At 41.9% G+C, this 17,324-nt stretch overlaps 1 protein-coding gene and 1 long non-coding RNA gene across 3 annotated transcripts in view; one reads left to right on the top strand and one right to left on the bottom strand.

Moving 5' to 3' along the window:
• Nucleotides 1-1,986: 1,986 nt before the first annotated feature.
• dhx37 (DEAH (Asp-Glu-Ala-His) box polypeptide 37) overlaps nt 1,987-17,324 on the top strand; it is a 48,864-nt gene continuing 33,526 nt past the window's right edge. The window contains exons 1-5 of the mRNA XM_055655657.1: nt 1,987-2,138; nt 12,455-12,583; nt 14,106-14,275; nt 14,621-14,733; nt 16,221-16,581. Coding sequence (XP_055511632.1) covers nt 2,087-2,138; nt 12,455-12,583; nt 14,106-14,275; nt 14,621-14,733; nt 16,221-16,581 — 825 coding nt within the window. The 5' untranslated portion in view covers nt 1,987-2,086. The remainder of the gene's footprint in view (nt 2,139-12,454; nt 12,584-14,105; nt 14,276-14,620; nt 14,734-16,220; nt 16,582-17,324) is intronic.
• On the bottom strand, nt 2,147-11,793 carry LOC129709358 (uncharacterized). Of its 2 annotated transcripts, none has more exons than XR_008725505.1 (3): nt 11,207-11,793; nt 8,446-8,555; nt 2,147-8,336 (listed from the first exon to the last, which is right to left on the bottom strand). It is a non-coding gene; the product is annotated as an uncharacterized LOC129709358 (long non-coding RNA). The 2 variants fall into 2 exon arrangements; XR_008725504.1 differs by having other exon boundaries at nt 11,359-11,793.

The raw sequence follows: 17,324 nt of genomic DNA, 5'->3' as shown, positions 1-17,324 counted from the left end.
TTCCTCCCTCGGGCTGGGCCACTCCGACGGGAGTGCTGTTCCTCCCTCGGGCTGGGCCACTCCAGCGCGGGAGTGCCGTTCCTCCCTCGGGCTGGGCCACTCCGACGGGAGTGCCGTTCCACGGGCTGGGCCACTCCAGCCCCTCACCATGCCGCTCTCACGGGAGCACCGTTCCATCCCGGGCTGGGCCGGGAGCGAGCCCAGGACAAGTCCTGTCAGCTGCCTCCAGAGTCCCGAGGTCGCCGGCTCCGCTAGGCCTCAGCGTAGACGGAGGCAAAGAAGGGGGATACGACAAAAAGGTCGTATCCCCCCGAAGGGAGTGACAGCAGCCCCCGTTTCACCCCCCACCCCCCTCCCCACATAAACACAGCCTAAAAACCAAGAACATAACTATACAAAAACGAAAAAAAACAATACAAAAAAGTAAAAACGGACTGCAGGCGAGCCGCTGCTGCCAGGGCAGCGCCGCCACTTGGTTGGATTGCTCTTTGTCAGAGACCTCCCCCTCGACCTTACCGCCATGGGTGACCCCCAACCAGGAGCATAGCTCTAGACGGAATCGTTCTAAGGATCTCAGGACCACATAAGCATCTCCACCAAGACAAGGTGACAATCCACGGAGACCCAGTAGAACTTCAAGTATACATGGTTAACAGTTGAGGTTTAGAACAAATTTGATGACTGCCCATTAAACAGATGCTCATGGTGTAAAATGTCAATGAGAAATATGATTAATCGTCAGTAAAATGATATTACTATAGAATATATACAAGATAGATAAATGGATAAATGGGTGGGTGGGTGGATGGACATTCAAATGGATGAATTTGACATGTGAAAATTTAATAAACAAGCTTGTTATTGGTGCAGTTCCTCCACATAAACAATCCTTAGTATTGAGCCATGAAAGCTTCATGGGGAGATGGCTGTGACAGATCTGTAGCACGTGGAGCATTACTGAGGGCTGGCATCACTAAAATGATCTATCTCTGCAACAAATTAATAAGGATCATATATCACTGTGTGGGGAATTGGGATAGATAGACCAGTTCAGTACATTGTTATCTGAAGGTGATCAATACCTCCTACATTGAAATCACCTTTTTAAATTAAATAGAGAAATCAAACCTGCACAATGCAAGAAAATAATTGTTATTATGTATAATATTGCTCTGGTTTCCGACAAGTTTGTTCATTTTTTAATAATTTCCCATTTCCCTGCAAGTCATGGAGCTCAATGCAGCACTGATGAATTATTTAGTTATTTTGTACCTTTGGATTTTAGGAAAGGCACTTCCATAGCCAGCCCAGATCTGCAATAATTTCAGAGGAAACGATATTGAAAACACATCACTGTAATTTCATAGAATTACAGAAGTTTTGTGCTGTAAATTGCTGATCCTATGGTATTGCTAAATTAATACTTCATTTCAACCGATAACTACAATGTGAAATAAAATTTCCAAAGAATTATCATTTTGGTTTCTGCAACTAACTACCCGACAAGATCACAGACAGTGTTACAGAAATATGTTTAAAGCTGAGTTGAGGTTGGTAAATGGGTCTTAAGTCAGCAAAATATTTATGGTCAGATGTCTTTGTGTGCTGCAGAAATTGTGGCAGCAGAGAATATCAGTGGGATTAGTGCCATTAAAGTGTGGCCATATATACTGAATGTACGGCTTGCTCTTTTGCATGAATTGCTGGCAATGTTATTATGTCCAAACTACACAAGTTACCAAAGAACATAAAATGTTCAAATAATGTATAATAGATTTATGAATAAAAAAAAGAGGCACTATTATGGCATTACAACTCTTACAAGTTTTTAATAATTGATGGCAATGGTGAATATTGTATGATTTGTCAGGCTGGCCTCGATAGGAAATAATTCTCTTGGAATGTAAGTTTTGCAGATGTGGACCCCAACCCATGAAATAATAATGCGTGAACTTTCCATTGCAATTTTTAAAGATTTTCTTTTTCCATCTTACTTAAGATGCAAGTTCGTTCATGCAGAATGGAAAGGCCTTGGACGTGCAAATGAGCAGAAATCCATCTGCTCCCAGCTAGCCGGAAAAAACAGATGGAAGGGGGGAGGTGTGTTCGACAATTGAGAAAGGCACAGGAAAGAGAAGGTTAGATCTGAAGTCAGCATGAGTTGTAACATTGAGGATCTCTGTATCTGTTGATTGGAGCTTTGGGGCCATGAACTCAATGTGCCAATTCTCAACCTAAAAGGTAGACATTCAAGAAGAAAAAAATGTAGAAACAAGAAAATGCAGATGCCGGTTTACAAAAAAAAAGACACAACGTACTGGAGTAACTCAGCGGGTCAGACAGCGTCCCTGGAGACGTGTTCTCCAGCACTTTGTGTCTTTTTTTTCCCCCAAGGTTTTCTTTGTAACTAGTCAGCCCAATAACAAAGTTTCAGTAAAGATAGACACAAAGTACTGGAGTAACAGGCAACATCTCTGGAGAAAAAGGATGGATGATGTTTCGAATCAGGACCCTTCTTCGGAATGTTACCCATCCTTTTACTCCAGAGATGCTGCCTGGTTCATTGAGTTACTCCGGCACTTTGTGTCTACCTTTGGTATAAGCCAGCATGGCATGGACAGTTCCTTGTTTCAACAAAGTTTCAGTGTTGTGTAAATGTCCACATTTACTCATTCTTGTTTACTTTTCCAGAATTAGATCTTTTTTTATATTGATCAGTGTTGAAATTATATTTTCAAAATCACAAGAATTTGAAATAAGGAAGACATTGACGGGGTTGAACCATATGCGTGTTGCCTTGGTCTTCACCCTGCTTGTAGCACTTGTGTGCTATTGCAGCTGAGACTATTAGTATTCACAACCAACCTGGAACATAGTAGGCTACACACTCCCAATGGTGTACTTAACAAGTGAATTATTGGAGGAGATCTTTTCTTATTTAAAGATTCGTTTTCAGCAATGTTGGCTCTTCTAACCTCTAGGTGTTCCATACATAAACCTCTGCCAATTTTGTTCTGCAACAGGTTATTGGGATATGCTGTAGATGATATAGCCAGCGTTTCCCATCAACTCTGTAGCCGTAATCAACACTTGTATTCATAGGCAACACAAAAGCATGTGTATCGGTATATAGTCATAGAGATATAAAGCAGGAAATAGGCCCTTTGTTCCACCTTGTCCATGGCATTCCAGGCAATTCCCATTTCCTACAATTGGCCCATACCCCTCTAAACCCTTCCCATCCATATATCTGTTCAAATATATTTTAATCGTTATTATACCTGCTCTATTGCTTTCTCAAGAAAAGACTGTGAGTGTCCTCTTTATTCATGCCTCTCATCACCTCAATAAGGTCATCCCTCAGTCTCTTATACTCCTAAGGAAAAAAAAATCTCAGCCTGTCCAATCTTTTCCGATTCCACAAGCCCAGCGTGGTGAATTTCGTCAGCACCACCTTCCAACTTAATGGCATACTTCCTTAGATGGACACAAAAAGCTGAAGTAACTCAGCGGGTCAGGTATCATCCCTGGAGAAAATGAATAGGTGGCGTTTCGGGTCAAGAGTGTTTTATTGTGATATGTCCCGGATGGGACAATGAAATACTTACTTGCTGCAGCACAACAGAATATGTGAATATGTAAACATAGTACATAACGGGAGAAGGGAAAAAGAAAAAGAAAAAGATAAAAAAGGGTCGAGATCCTTCTTCAGACTGAAAGTCAAGGGAGATAGAAACTAGAGGTATGAAAAGTTACAAAGAACAAATGAATGAAAAGTCTGGTCAAATTAAAGCCAGCAACAATGATCAAGAAAAGGTGGAGCCCACAATGGTTCATTGTTGGCTGTGGAGAAGGTGATAACGAGTGATACCAACAGCGAAACTAAACAGGATGACAGTGAAACTGGTACGATTACTAGGGTGGGGGAGGGACGGAGAGAGAAGGGGGATGCAAGGCTTTCTTGAAGTTAGAGAAATCAATTGCCCAAGCAAAATATGAGGTGCTGTTCCTCCAGTTTTTGTTTGGCCTCACTGACAGTGGAGGAGGCCCAGGACAGAATCATCAGTATGGGAAGGATGGGGAGTTAAAATATTTGGCAACCGGGAGAACACATAGACCAAGGCAGACTGAACGAAGGTGTTCAGCAAAACAATTGCCCTGTCCTTCCTACACAGCATACTTCCTGATGCTGGGCAACAGGAACTGCACACAGTACTCCAAGTGTGGCCTCACTAATGACCTTAACAGATGCATCATAATGTTCCAATCTTTGAACCGAATACCCTTCGCAATGAGGGCAAGCATGTGAAATGCTTCCTGCACCACACTGTCTACCTGACTTTCCACTTCCTGTGACCTGTGTGCCTGTACACCCAGGACTCTACCATTCACTCCGTAGGTCCTGCACAGTTATGACGTAACAAAGAGCAGCATTCACACTAGTCAAAATTAAATTCCATTGGCCTTTCCTTGGCCCACCTTCACAACTGATCAGTAAGTTTATCTCAAGAGTCAAAAAGTGTTTAATTGTTATACTACCGACTATGAAATCCTTACTTGCCGCACCATAACAGGCCTGTAAACACAACAAATGCACATGATATATAATAACCAAAACAATTCAATAATGTTTTAACCATAATACTAGTGTAAAAAACTTGGATGTCCTTAGTGCAACCAGACAGTCTATAGACTTTCATAGTTGAGGTTAGTGTTGTGAAGTGTTCATGAGCCTGCTAGTTGCTGGGAAGAAAGTATTTTTGGTCTTTATGGTCACGATTTTCAGATCTATATTTCCTGCCCAATGGTAGAAGCGAAATGAAAGCGAGGCCAAGAGTGATGAAAGTGTTTGAAAATATTGGTTAACTTTTGGAGGGCATTCAAATCCTGGAAGATCTCATGTTCAGTCATTTACTTTGGATGAGGTAATCAGGCCAAAGTAGAACAAAGCCTTCACTCAAAGCACCTTGGTTATGAATGATAGATTTACTAAAACTTACTTAGCTGTTTTCCAACGCTTGACATGCTTGGAACAATCTGTCACCAGCGGGCAATGGAGGAAGAGAGATGCATAAATAACATAGTGATTATTTTCCTCATCCCCTGATATTGTTTAAGCAACTAAAAGTGTTTTTGTTATGTTGTTGGTACTCTCTTACAGAAAAAAACAAGGAGCAGCTATTTTTCTCAGTGATTTTAGTTTAGTTTAAGATGAAGATAGCACAAGAAGCTAAAGTAACTCTGCGGGACAGGCAGCATTTCTGGAGAGAAGGAATGGGTGACGTTTCGGGTCGAGACCCTTCTACAGGCAGTTAGGGTAGTGGGTAGAAAAGGAAGTGTATAGATAAGGAAGTGTAAGGTGTGAAAACAGGACAAAGGGAATGCAGAACAAGGAAACCACAGATGTTTGCTTCAAAACCCCCACATGCAAAAAGGTGAAATACATGATCAATATTGTCTGGTTGTAGAGTAGAAGATCCAGGTAAATATACAACACTAAGGGAAATGCCTTTTCAACAGTGATGTTTTTCACGTTTAAATAACTGACTGAGTGACACCTATTATTGTAACTCACGTACAAGTAATTACCACTAGCCTAAAATAATGGAAGATAGCCAAGATCTATGGAATTAATAATTAAAGAGAACAAGCTACACAGGGATGATTTTGGAAAGGGTCGTTTTTCAATTCATTTGTTAGCGTTGTGGCAATGTTTTGGGTTGAATTAGTCTGAATCAGTCAAAAGAAAGGTGACAGGAAATGTCTCCTACCCATTCTTTCCCCAGCTGCAGCCTGACCCATTGAGTTCCTCCAGCATTTTGTGTTTTGCTCAAGATTACAACATCTGCAGAAGATAGTCTCCATTTACATTCCTTTATGTGAGGCATGACTCAAAGCACTGGACTATTTTCCTCTTGAAGGCAATAGTTTTACCAGAGCTTCTTGATGCCACACCCATTAAGCTACAACCTGACAATCTCTCATCTTTCCCCTGCTTACACACAAACTCTATTTTTTGATCTCTTATATGATCAAGTTGGAAAATCAGACAGAAACTATTAAATTATGTAATTAGCTTGAGGGGCCGATGGTGTCTTATTCCAATTGCATATTTTCATCAGAGTGAAATAAATGATTCAAAAAAAATTAAGAGGCTTCGCTCAAGAGGAATATTGTTACTCAGTGGAAACTATTAATACATGGAACCAAAAAAAAACGTTGCTTCAGGCAGAATCCTAAGGCAGAAAGTATTTTTTGACTGATATTGTTTTCAGCATTTTCCATACATCAGCTAACAATTTTCATTGTATTGAGAAAAAGGTCAATGTTTTATCAGTTCACAAGGGTTCAAATGGCTACTAGAACAATGGTCATATATAATGAGGTATATGCTGATAATGAGAATCATAGCTAATTAACCTGAGCAATATTTCCGTTCACCTCCAAGAACGTTGCCCACCAGTAAATCTGCCTGTGCTCCTAAAACTGCAGCTCACAGGTTGCCATGGAGATAAGGCCACAAATGGGACAGAAATAGAAAACTAACTGCATGTTCCATTGTAACCAACAATTCAAATACATTACTTCTGGTATTAGTCTGGATTAACAGAGAATATGCTGTGACCGTTCAATATCACAAAATACATAAAAATGTACAACATTTAGGAATGCAAAGTCCAATCACCAAATAAGCATTTTCACAAATACTTACAGAAATCATGGAACTGCATAAGATGGTTTAATCAAAAGGACACGAAGTGCTAGAGTAACTGAGTGGGTCAGGCAGCATCTCTGGAGAACATGGATAGGTAATGTTTCGTCTAGGTCCCTTCTTCAGACTAATCATGCTGTAGTACTTGCCTGTATTAGTGTCTAACAACCCTGGGTAAACAACAGGATACATAAAATAATACACCAGCAGTACAGTAAGTACAAGTGGGCTAATATAGCATCGGTTCAATCGATCACTGGGCCACTGTATAAACTTCAGCAGTGACATTGATCTTAAAGCTTTATGTGAAGCAAAGTGTGTCACCCAATCCTCCCTCTCCAATGTGTTGCAAATGGAAGAGCTAGTGGAAGATTAATGACTGTGAATTGATAGGGGATTGGAGGCATGAGCAAGCAAGGGATCAAAGACCGGGAGCTGGGGAGAGATAGGAGTCTGCAGAGAGAGGTGACTGGTGGGAATGTAGAGTACGCTGTAATCTGGAGGGGGAGCGGATGGCAGGGAGCTGGTGATAGATCAGAAGCTGGGAGATGCTGGGAGAATTGGAGACCAGGAACTGGTGGGAGATTGGATTCAGGGTGCTGGTTAGAAATTGGAAGCCAAGAGTGTGGCCAGATTTCATGAAAGCACTCTAAACTCCAATCAGCCAAAATTACGCGGCCTTCAAATAATCCCTCCTAAATTCATTAAAAAGTGCTCAACTTGTTTAATCTTTTTAACACTTGCTACAAAATACAGACATTAAGCCATACATTTACAAATGATAAAAAAAATTAACTTGGAGTGAGCAGTTATACATTTATACTAAATTGCATTTATATATTTGCACAATTTTCATTTTGAATTTGTGATGAAGAATAGTTCTAAGGAAAAGGGCAATCCCAAAGATAAATTACATTCTATCTGCTGAGGATTGAATGAGGATGCAGACCCGATAAAAATCAGATATGTAAACTGATTTCTCAATTATAAAATTGAGAAAGGGTCTGAAGAAGGGTCTCGACCCGAAACGTTGCCTATTTCCTTCGCTCCATAGATGCTGCCTTACCCGCTGAGTTTCTCCAGCATTTTTGTCTACTCTCAATTACCAACACGATTTGTCCTGTCATGAAATGCATTTTCATTGATCCAATTTCTCCGACGTGCACCAAAAGCAAACACTGAAGGCGTTATTTTATCATAAAAGCACCATAAATAATTGCATGAATTATTGGTGGTTATACAAGAACAGCCTCTTCCAAAGGATACATTTGAAAAATACTATGATGTTTACAGATTTTATTTATTCCTAAATTCCTTCTGAGCCATAAGTAAAGATGTTCAATTATGCTTTTATTGTCACATGTGCAAACGCACAGTGAAATTATTTTCTTACATACAGTCCAGTAGAGTATTGCCATACCTAAGCACATCTCCAATTAACAAAGTGTGCAGAAGGTCCACTGATCCCGCATGCAACAGGCACGATGTATCGGCTCCATTTTCAAGGTCCAGTCCGCGCTCTAGTTCTAATGAGCAGTGCCCGATCTAGGTGAGCCCCAGGCTGCTGAGGGTCTCCAGCCAACGCCTCTCTTGCAATGTTCCTCTCCGTGATGTATCCATGCTTCTGCAATTGGAAATGCAAAGAGCACATTTCACAGGTTATGCTAGAACTATGTAAACCATTGGTTAGGCCACAGATTGAACACTGTATAAAGTTCTGATCACCATATTACCTTTAGATGTCTGCAAACGTGCGAGGCATGGAAACGATTTATACCTGGATATTGCCACGACTTAGGAATTTCATCAGGAAGGGGCAATTGACCAGGCTGGGGTGGGTTATCTATGAAACAGAGAAAGCTGATGACAGATTTAATTCCATCTTATAAAATTAAGGGACCTCATGACAGAGTAATCAGAAAGATCTATTTAACTAGAGAATGATCAATCACTACAGGGTAGAGATTTGTCATTTATGAAATTACTCACGCGGTTTTCATGCACCAAGAATTGGAAAGTTCTTCTGGCAAACATGAAAGCCTATCTTAATAAGTTCATGTAATCGGAGTAGAATTAGGCCATTCGGTCCATTCAGTCTATTCCGCCATTCAATCACGGCTGATCTATCTTACCCTCTCAACCCCATTCTTCTGCCTTCTCTCCATAAACCCTGACACCTGTACTCTAGAATCTATCTAGCTCTACCTTAAGACCTCCACCGCCTTCTGTGGCAATGAATTCCACTTTCATGTATGCAAACAAAAGATCCATCTTCTGTGTAATAAATTTCTATGCTTCTGTATTGTATTCTTGCATTCTTGTATTCAAATTTTATTGTCATTGCCTCACTTTGAGACAACAAAATGAATTTCCCGTACAGGCAGTATCGTTAAAAAAAATCACAAGAAAAATAATAAAAATAAATAATAAATAAATAATAAAACATATTAAAAATAAAATTGAAATGAATTAAAAATAAAAAAAGCACAAAAGAAAGTCCATAACTAAATGGCACCCCAGGTGAGGAAGGCACCATAGTCCAGCCAGCCTCCCTTTCCATCCGTGGTCGGGGCCTTCCGAGCACCCGCAGTCGCCGCCCCGGGCTATCCTTAACGCCGGGATGGTGGAACGCTGAGACCCCGACGGTGAGCATCCTATCCTCAGCGGCAGCTGCAATCCGTGCAGTCTGCAGCTCCTGAGTCCACAGGTCGATGGGCAGAGTCGCAGGACCCCGCGTTGTAGTCAGCGCCGCCCGCATTGGGAGCTCTGCAAACCGCAGCTGATGTTGGTGCAGCAGGTCCAGCACTCCGGGCTCCAGACGGCGACCCCCGGTAAGCATCGCCAGCCCCGCGATTCCAGCGCTGTCCCGCCGCTGCTGGAGCTCCGGTCGATCCCGGCAGGAAAGGCCGCGCCAATCCAGGTAGGTAGGCCGCTGGGGGGGGGGGGGGGGCGAGGACGCGACTCGAATAATAGTCGCGCCCTCACCCGGAAGCGGCTGAAGTACGGTATCCCCCGCACCGTGCCCTCTTCCCCCACATAAAAACACCAAAAAGCACAAAAAAATACACTTTTAACATAACTAAATAAACAAAAAAACAAAAAGATACCGGGCTGTAGGTGGAGGCTGCTGGCACCAGCGCCACCGGAAGTACAAGAATCTGTGATCTATCCTTAAAGATTAACAGATGGATTATGCAGCTACAATCCGTGCAATATCAGTCAATCAATAAGGATGGACATTTGCCAGCTGGGAGTTCCAGAGAGCAAGCAGATTCACTATCTTTGACATTTTAACAGGACAACAGCAAGATACTACTTGTATGGGACTCCTGGCTTCCCCTGGTCTTGTGAAATTTATAGCAGCATCAGAGACCCAGGTTCAATCCTGGCCTCGAGTGCTGTCTGTACGGAGTTTGTATGTTCTCCCTGCGACCATGTGAGTTTTCTCTGGGTGCTCCGGTTTTCTCCCACACTCCAAAGACATGCACATTTGTAGGTTAATTGGCTTTGGTAAATTGTCCCTAGTGGGCAAAGATACTAGAGGAGTATCTAGTATCTTTGCTAGTGGGTAGCAGTAGAACTGCTCTACGAGTGATTGCTGGTCGGTGCGGACTCGGTGGACTGAAAGGCCTGTTTTCCATGCTGCGTCTCTAACCTCAACTAAACTAAAATTAAACTGCCCCTGCATTACCTCAAATAACGCTGCCACTTCCTCTGTGTGGCCTGCGCGCACGCACACATATATACACACATATATACACACACACGCTATACAGAGAAAGTTGCAGTGTTTTTTGAGGTAGTTCTGGGGCAGTTTAGTTTAAGTTAGAGATGCGGCTTTAGAGAGAAGGTTTATGTAATATATATGACTTGATATTCGGCATATATATATATGAAATCATATTATTCACTGAAGTTTTTCTGTACCTTAGATAATGAACCTGTTAAAATCCCTTCATCTCTCTCATTGTTTTTAATATTTCAAGCCTAATATCAGTTGTGAATCTAAAAGAATATTCACATTTCTATGGCACAATAGTAAATCATCAAAACACTTTGCAATTGTATTTTTTTTTAATTTGCAGTTACTGCCGAGGAGTTCTTAAACATTTGAAAATTAATCCAGAATAGCACAATTTTGTGCTGTCAAGAAATATTGCTCCTGTCAGTTTTACTGGCATAAAGCTCCCCCACGTGGTGCTAACAATAAAATAATTTGCAAAACCTATCTTGGTATTATTTTCAACCTCATTGCTCTGAAAGACACCAGTTTCTATTTACTCACAGTTACCAGAGTCTACGACCCCATCTACTCTGAACCCATGTTATTTCAAGGGCTAACCTTAAAACACCTTCACTTTGATGTGTGACCTCATTTGAAGTTCCACACATTATGCTTGGACTCCTAACTAACCAAAAGTAGAGGGCAGTTACTTTTAACTTCCTACAATTGGAGGGCAGAGGGAAAGTTACTCTACCGAAACAGGCATTTACCTTCACTCTGTGCCTCCTATCATCAAGCCAATTTCTGATGTGAATGCCAAATTACCCCTGGATGCCATGGGATTTAACCTTTCCCAGTGTAAAACTTAGTGAAACGCCTTACTGAATTCCTTGCAGACTACACAACAACATCACTATCGCACCTGGTCGTTTCCCTGAAAAATTCCTTCTCTCCAGAGATGCTGCCTGTCCTGCTGAGTTACACCAGTATTTTGTGTCTGTATTCAGCATAAAATCCAGTTTAAAGCAGCGGCTCTTTGACAGAATGTTTGAAGGACGTTTGATTCTGACTGCTTTAAAGAACAAAAGTGGGGGAAATGTACTTGTAAGAAGTATTTTGACAGCCCCCAGGATGACTCCTGGTGTCCATCTCCATCTCAGAGAGTCTCCATCTCCATCTCAGAGACTCGCTTGGCGGCGGCTGTTTGTTGCCGGACACGCAGCGTCTCTGGAGAGAAGAAGGGTCTCGACCCCAAACGTCACCCATTCCTTCTCTCCAGAGATGCTGCCTGTCCCGCTGAGTTACTCCAGCATTGTGTGTCTGTCTTCGGTGTAAACCAGCATCTGCAGTTCCTTCCAACACAATTTAAATTGAATTGAATATTGAATACATTTTTATTAGGCAAATATCCTACACACTCGGTTTGTTGCCGGAACGTTTTTTCGAGCCGAGGGTTTCAGCCGGAATCACATTGGCGGGTGCCGGCGGACACTTCCGGTGGGGACATGTGTGGGGAACGAGAGAGAAGCACGTTTGGGTGAAACCTGAGTAGTAGAGAGGGGGGGGAGGAGAGGGGGGGGGGGGAGGGGGGGGGGGAAAGAGGGAGTTGGGGAGGGGGGGGGGGGGGGAGTAGGAGAGAAGGAGGGTCGGTGGGCTGTGTGCAGCTTCCCCTGCCGTCCCCCCCCCCCGACACCGGGGTCTGTCTCCCCACTTTAAGGTCTATACCCCCCTCCCCGACCCTTGAACTCAGGCTCTGTGTCTCTCCCCTTGACTCTGAGCTCTACGATGCCGCCTCCCTTCCCTGAACTAAGTCTGTGTGTCTCCCCCTTCGCTTCTGGGCTCTGTGTACCCCTGCCCCCAGCCCCCCCCCACACACACACACACCCCGGGCCGACCCAGAGCTTTGTCCCTCTGCTGTTCTTCATCATCCCTCGATGCTCCCCTATGTTTTAATCAGTCCCTCACCCACATTCCTGTGGCCTCATCTTTTGACAGCTCGTGTTTTTCCTCGGTGACAGATTGCGAATTTTCGGCAATGGGAAGATTACGTAAAAGGCACAACTGGAAGGCACGACTTCAGCAAAGTACGGTGGCAACCAAGTCAGAGCAATCCAGTGATTGCGTCAAGGTTGAGATTGATCTGGAAGGTGTGTATGAGAAAATATGTATGAGGGGTTGAATAAGAAATGTATAATCTTCATCTCGCCAGTGATGTACATTGGTGAATTAAAAAACAAACTTCTAGATAATCTGTGACTATCGCCTAGTGTCAGAATAGTAGCTCTGGCTTGCAGCTTCATTAAAGTAATTCTAATAAGTTATCTGAATATAATACACAATATCCATTAAAGGATGTGAGAGTGTAGGGAAGATTTCTAAGAGGAGGTGTCTGAAGAAGAGTCCCAACCCAAAACGTCACTCATCCTTTTCCTCTAGAGATGCTGCCTGATCTGCTGAGTAACTCCAGCACTTTGTATCCATCTCACACGATTCACCAGGTTGTTGCCTGGAATGGAGCACTCAATTTTAAAGAGTGAGTGGATAGACAGGGTTTGCTTTCCCTGGAGCCAAAATTATTGAGGGGTGACCTGATTGAGGTTTATAAAATGACATTGGGAATAGGTTGAGTACATAGTATTTTTTTCCCCCATGGAGTTGTCCAAGACTAGAGGATTTAAGGTGAGAAGTTGATTTGGAGGGGATTTCAATATGGTTGAAGTCTGGAATATGCCTGATGAGGTGGCGGAGGCTGATATGAAATGGCATTTAAAAACATGTGGATTAGTTCGATTAATTGTCACGTGTACCGAGGTACATTGAAAAGCTTTTGTTGCGTGCTAACTTGTCAGCGGAAAGACGATACATGATTACAATCGAGCCATTCAAAGTGTCCAGATATGTGTTAAAGGAAATAACATGAATAATGTGTAGTGAAAGATAAAGCTAGTAAAGTCCGATTAAAGATAGTCCGAGGGTCACCAATGAGGTAGAAAGGACTACACTCTAGTTGTGGTAGGTTGGTTCAGTTGCTTGATGACAGTTGGGAAGAAACTGTCCCTGGAGGTGTACGTTTTCACACTTCTATACCTTTTTATACACACTTCTCTGTATTGACAATTCAAAATTTGCATTGCCAAGGCATAGAAGGCTATGAGCCTAATGCGGGTAGATGGGTTTACTGTAGGTAGGTTCAGGGGGCTGTATGATTCCATGACCTAGTGTGTAGATCCTATGAATAGGCTAAAATGCTAAGAATTGTACACAAGGAGGAGCAATGATAAATACCTCAAACACCTTTACTGGGTTAAACCTTGCATGTCAGATCTAATCCTACTTAAACAAAAAAATTGTCAAGCCAGTGTGTATGTGGGAGCTGAATTTAAGAGGGACATAATGGCTCACTCTCTTTTTCTGGTTCGTTTTCTCTCATCGGTCTTTCTCATCTTTTTTTTTCTCTTTTCTTTTTCTCTCTTTCCCTTTTTCTTTCTCGCTCCTTTCTTTCTCCAAATCCAAGTGTAAATAATCATTTTCTAGACTGATTGATAAACTATAAAAATATTTTGTTGTAATATATTTTTGTACGTATATAGTACCAGGTTGTGCAGCATGACTTTGTGCTCGATGCTGAACATACAAGAATGAAGTTTCCAAATATTTGTGCTTTCGCAGATGGAGTTACGTTAAAAGGAGTAGATGAATGTAACCCACTGGTTCTACCAGCGAAAAGAGCCAAAAGAAAGCAGGAGAACAAGGAAGTTAGGGCATCAAAGAAACCCCTGACCAAAAAACAAAGGAAACAGCTGGAGAAAATATTGGAGCAGAAGAAAAAGAAAGCTCAGGTGATCAATGTTCAGTATTGAATACTGTTGTTGGATGATTCCATTTGGTACCACTGCTTTAACATTGATTTCATGTAGGATCCATATTGTGCAAATTTATTTTTGAATAGTTGTTCTACAGGTTTTTCCAAAGAATGTTTATTTCCTTCATTAAAAGTTAAATTCAACCTTAACGGACGACTAGATCAAATTAACGATTAAACTAACCTCCTACTGACTGTAACAAGTGGTAGTCAAGATTCAGTTTCACCCAGTAAATTTATATAGAGTACAAAAAAGAATATTTTGTTTGATCTTTTAAAAAAAACATAACCTTTCCAATTCTCTTCCATTTTTTCATCACAGAGGAAAGATATTCTGAGTAAATTGGCAGAATGTCAAGTCCCGGAGTCCGAGATGAAGCTTTTATACACCACCTCAAAAATTGGCACCGGTGAACGCTTGTACCAGACTAAACTGTATGTTGTTTTCTTATTGTACAAGAGAATTATTTGGTGAATAAATTTTGCACAGTTACAATGTATACTGAAAGGGTTGCAACCAGTAACTCCCTCTCCAAGTCCACGGAGGATGGATCTGGCTGTTGTCAACCTGATTTTAGTTCACTTGCCATAATCCCTTAATCAGCCTGATACAGGTCAGGTCAGGCAACACCTGAAAAAAACCTGACCAGAAATGTTATCTATTTCTCCGGAGATGCTGTCTGACCTGCTGAGGCAGCTTTTTGTGCCTATCTTTGGTTTAAACCAACATCTGCAGTTCCTTCCTACACAACACCCTGAACAACATGGATAGGTGATATTTCAGGTCAGACTAAAGAAGGCTCCCAACCCGAAACATCACCTATGCAAGTTCCTCCACCAGTTTGTTTCTTTATTTTTTGAATCTGCACACCTAAGATTTAAAAAAAAATCTGTTGTTTGTATGTTTGTAAATCTAAAGTCACAGCCTTTTCCATCAAATTTATTAGAATTTCCTTTGAATTATCATTTGGAGAATTGGGCTTTTAGGGGAATTTTCAATTTCAGGAACACTCCTTGTGGACAAGTTGACATAGAGCAGCTCTTTCTGTATGTCTGCCGATTATGAAATAATGATGGTGTTTTCATCTATTTGACTATTGTTACGATGCTATGTACTGATGCTCTAATTGTTTCCTTTTTGTGAAGATCCCTCTTGGGTATTTGTAATTTAGACAGGTTTATCCTAAGTTAATAAGAATCCAGATTTAAACTCATGTGCCCTACAATTGTGTTTCTGGCTTTCTCCTTGAATTATTCGTGGCCAAGAAAATAACATAAAGGACTTGACAAATTTATGTCTATCCTGCAACATATAAATGGAGTGCCATAAACTGCAACCGTAATATAATGTGGATGTTGGAGCCAAATTTAATACCTGCCTTGGAAATATAATAACTGTGTACATCTGAAACTATGTGAGGAAAATTGCTTTGAGGTTTTATAATATTTAGTTACTGAATACTATGTTCTCTTGATGAAGAGTTGATTAATTCTTTGGTAATTTAGTTTGAAAGATGTGGCTTGGAAACAGGCCCTTCAGCCCACTGTGTCCATGCCAACCATCAATCACCCGTCCACACTAGTTCTATGTTATCTCATTTTCTCATGCACTCCCTACACACGGAGCAATTTACTGAGGCCAATTAATCTACAAACCTGCACGTCCTTGGGATGTGGTGGGGAAACTGGAGCACCCGGAGGAAATCGACACGGTTTCAGGAAGAATGCGCAAACTCTACATAGACAGCACCCGAGGTCAGGATTGAACCAAGGTCCAGGGTTGGACTAGCTCTACCAGCTGCACAACCATAATAATTTATCTGTTTTGCATTCTCCGTGAGACAGGGAGGTGCTGAATGAATAACGTGCATACTAGACATTCCTTTTTTTATACTAAAGGATGACAACTTTCTACATCCTAGGTTGGAACCTAAAGTTGAAAGTGAGTGCCGAATCAGCAGTGTCAGTGGGGCGAACAGGAAAAGATTCAGAAGAAACTCTGAGGATGTGGAGCAAGCACCAGAGTCTGAAACCAGCACATCTACAGACAGTTCAGATACTGAAGAGGAACAAATGGATGATGTTGAAAGTGAAGAAAGAGACACCACTCGGCCAAATACAAATGAGAAGAATGTCAGCAATGAACAAATTCAAAACTCAAGCACTTCAGCAGCACTGACAAAGAAGCCATTGGTGAAGAAGGAAACTAGTCAAAACTCAATGAAGCAGCCTTCCTCAGAGCCAGCTATTTTCATTCCAGTGAACAGGATCCCAACCATTCAGGTATTGTGATACACTGTAAATTACTATTTTCATTTGCAACTTAACCTCACTTCTCTTTTGGTATCAGTAGATAATATAATGCAGGAAGGAACTGCAGATGCTGGTTTATACTGAAGATAGACACAAAGTAGTGGAGCAACTCAGCGGGTCAGGCAGCATTTCTGGAGAAAAAAGATGGGTGACGTTTCGGGTCTGAAGAAGAGTTTGCCCTCAACTCATACTCGCAGCATGGTCGACGCGAGGTCCTAGGAGGTCTTTGTAACTCTCCTTCATGCTCGAGAGTAGTCCCCGCGTACTTGAGGCCTCAGCTAGGTCGCGGCGTATTTTTCAACATGTTGAAAAATGCCCGCGAGTAAAAATAAGTCGCCATGGAAAAAATCGATTCTCTTTTTACTCGTAGGTTTAGTCGAAGTATGTTGTAGAAGGTCGGTATGTTATTCGTAGGTGATCGAGGGTATTCAAAGGTAATCGTAGAGAGTCTTCAACATAGTCGAAGGGAGGTCCAAGGAAGGTCGTAGGAGATCGAAGGAGGTCGTCTTCACTCTCCACTCCCCAATTTTCCCGAAACTAGTCGAGGCTAGTCTTCAACATAGTCGAAGGAGGTCGAAGGAGGTCTTCAACATGCCGTTTTTTCAAACTCTCCTAAACTCTTCTAAACTCGCCAAATAGGTCGCCGCAGCGGGACAGCCCTTTAAGGAAGCAAAGCAAAAATGTTTCATCAACCTTGTTCTGCTACTCAATAA

The sequence above is a fragment of the Leucoraja erinacea genome, chromosome 25, assembly GCF_028641065.1.
Source record: "Leucoraja erinacea ecotype New England chromosome 25, Leri_hhj_1, whole genome shotgun sequence".
NCBI classification, from domain to species: domain Eukaryota; kingdom Metazoa; phylum Chordata; class Chondrichthyes; order Rajiformes; family Rajidae; genus Leucoraja; species Leucoraja erinaceus.
Note: the sequence above shows the minus strand (reverse complement) of the source record. Positions and strands in the feature narration are given on the sequence as shown.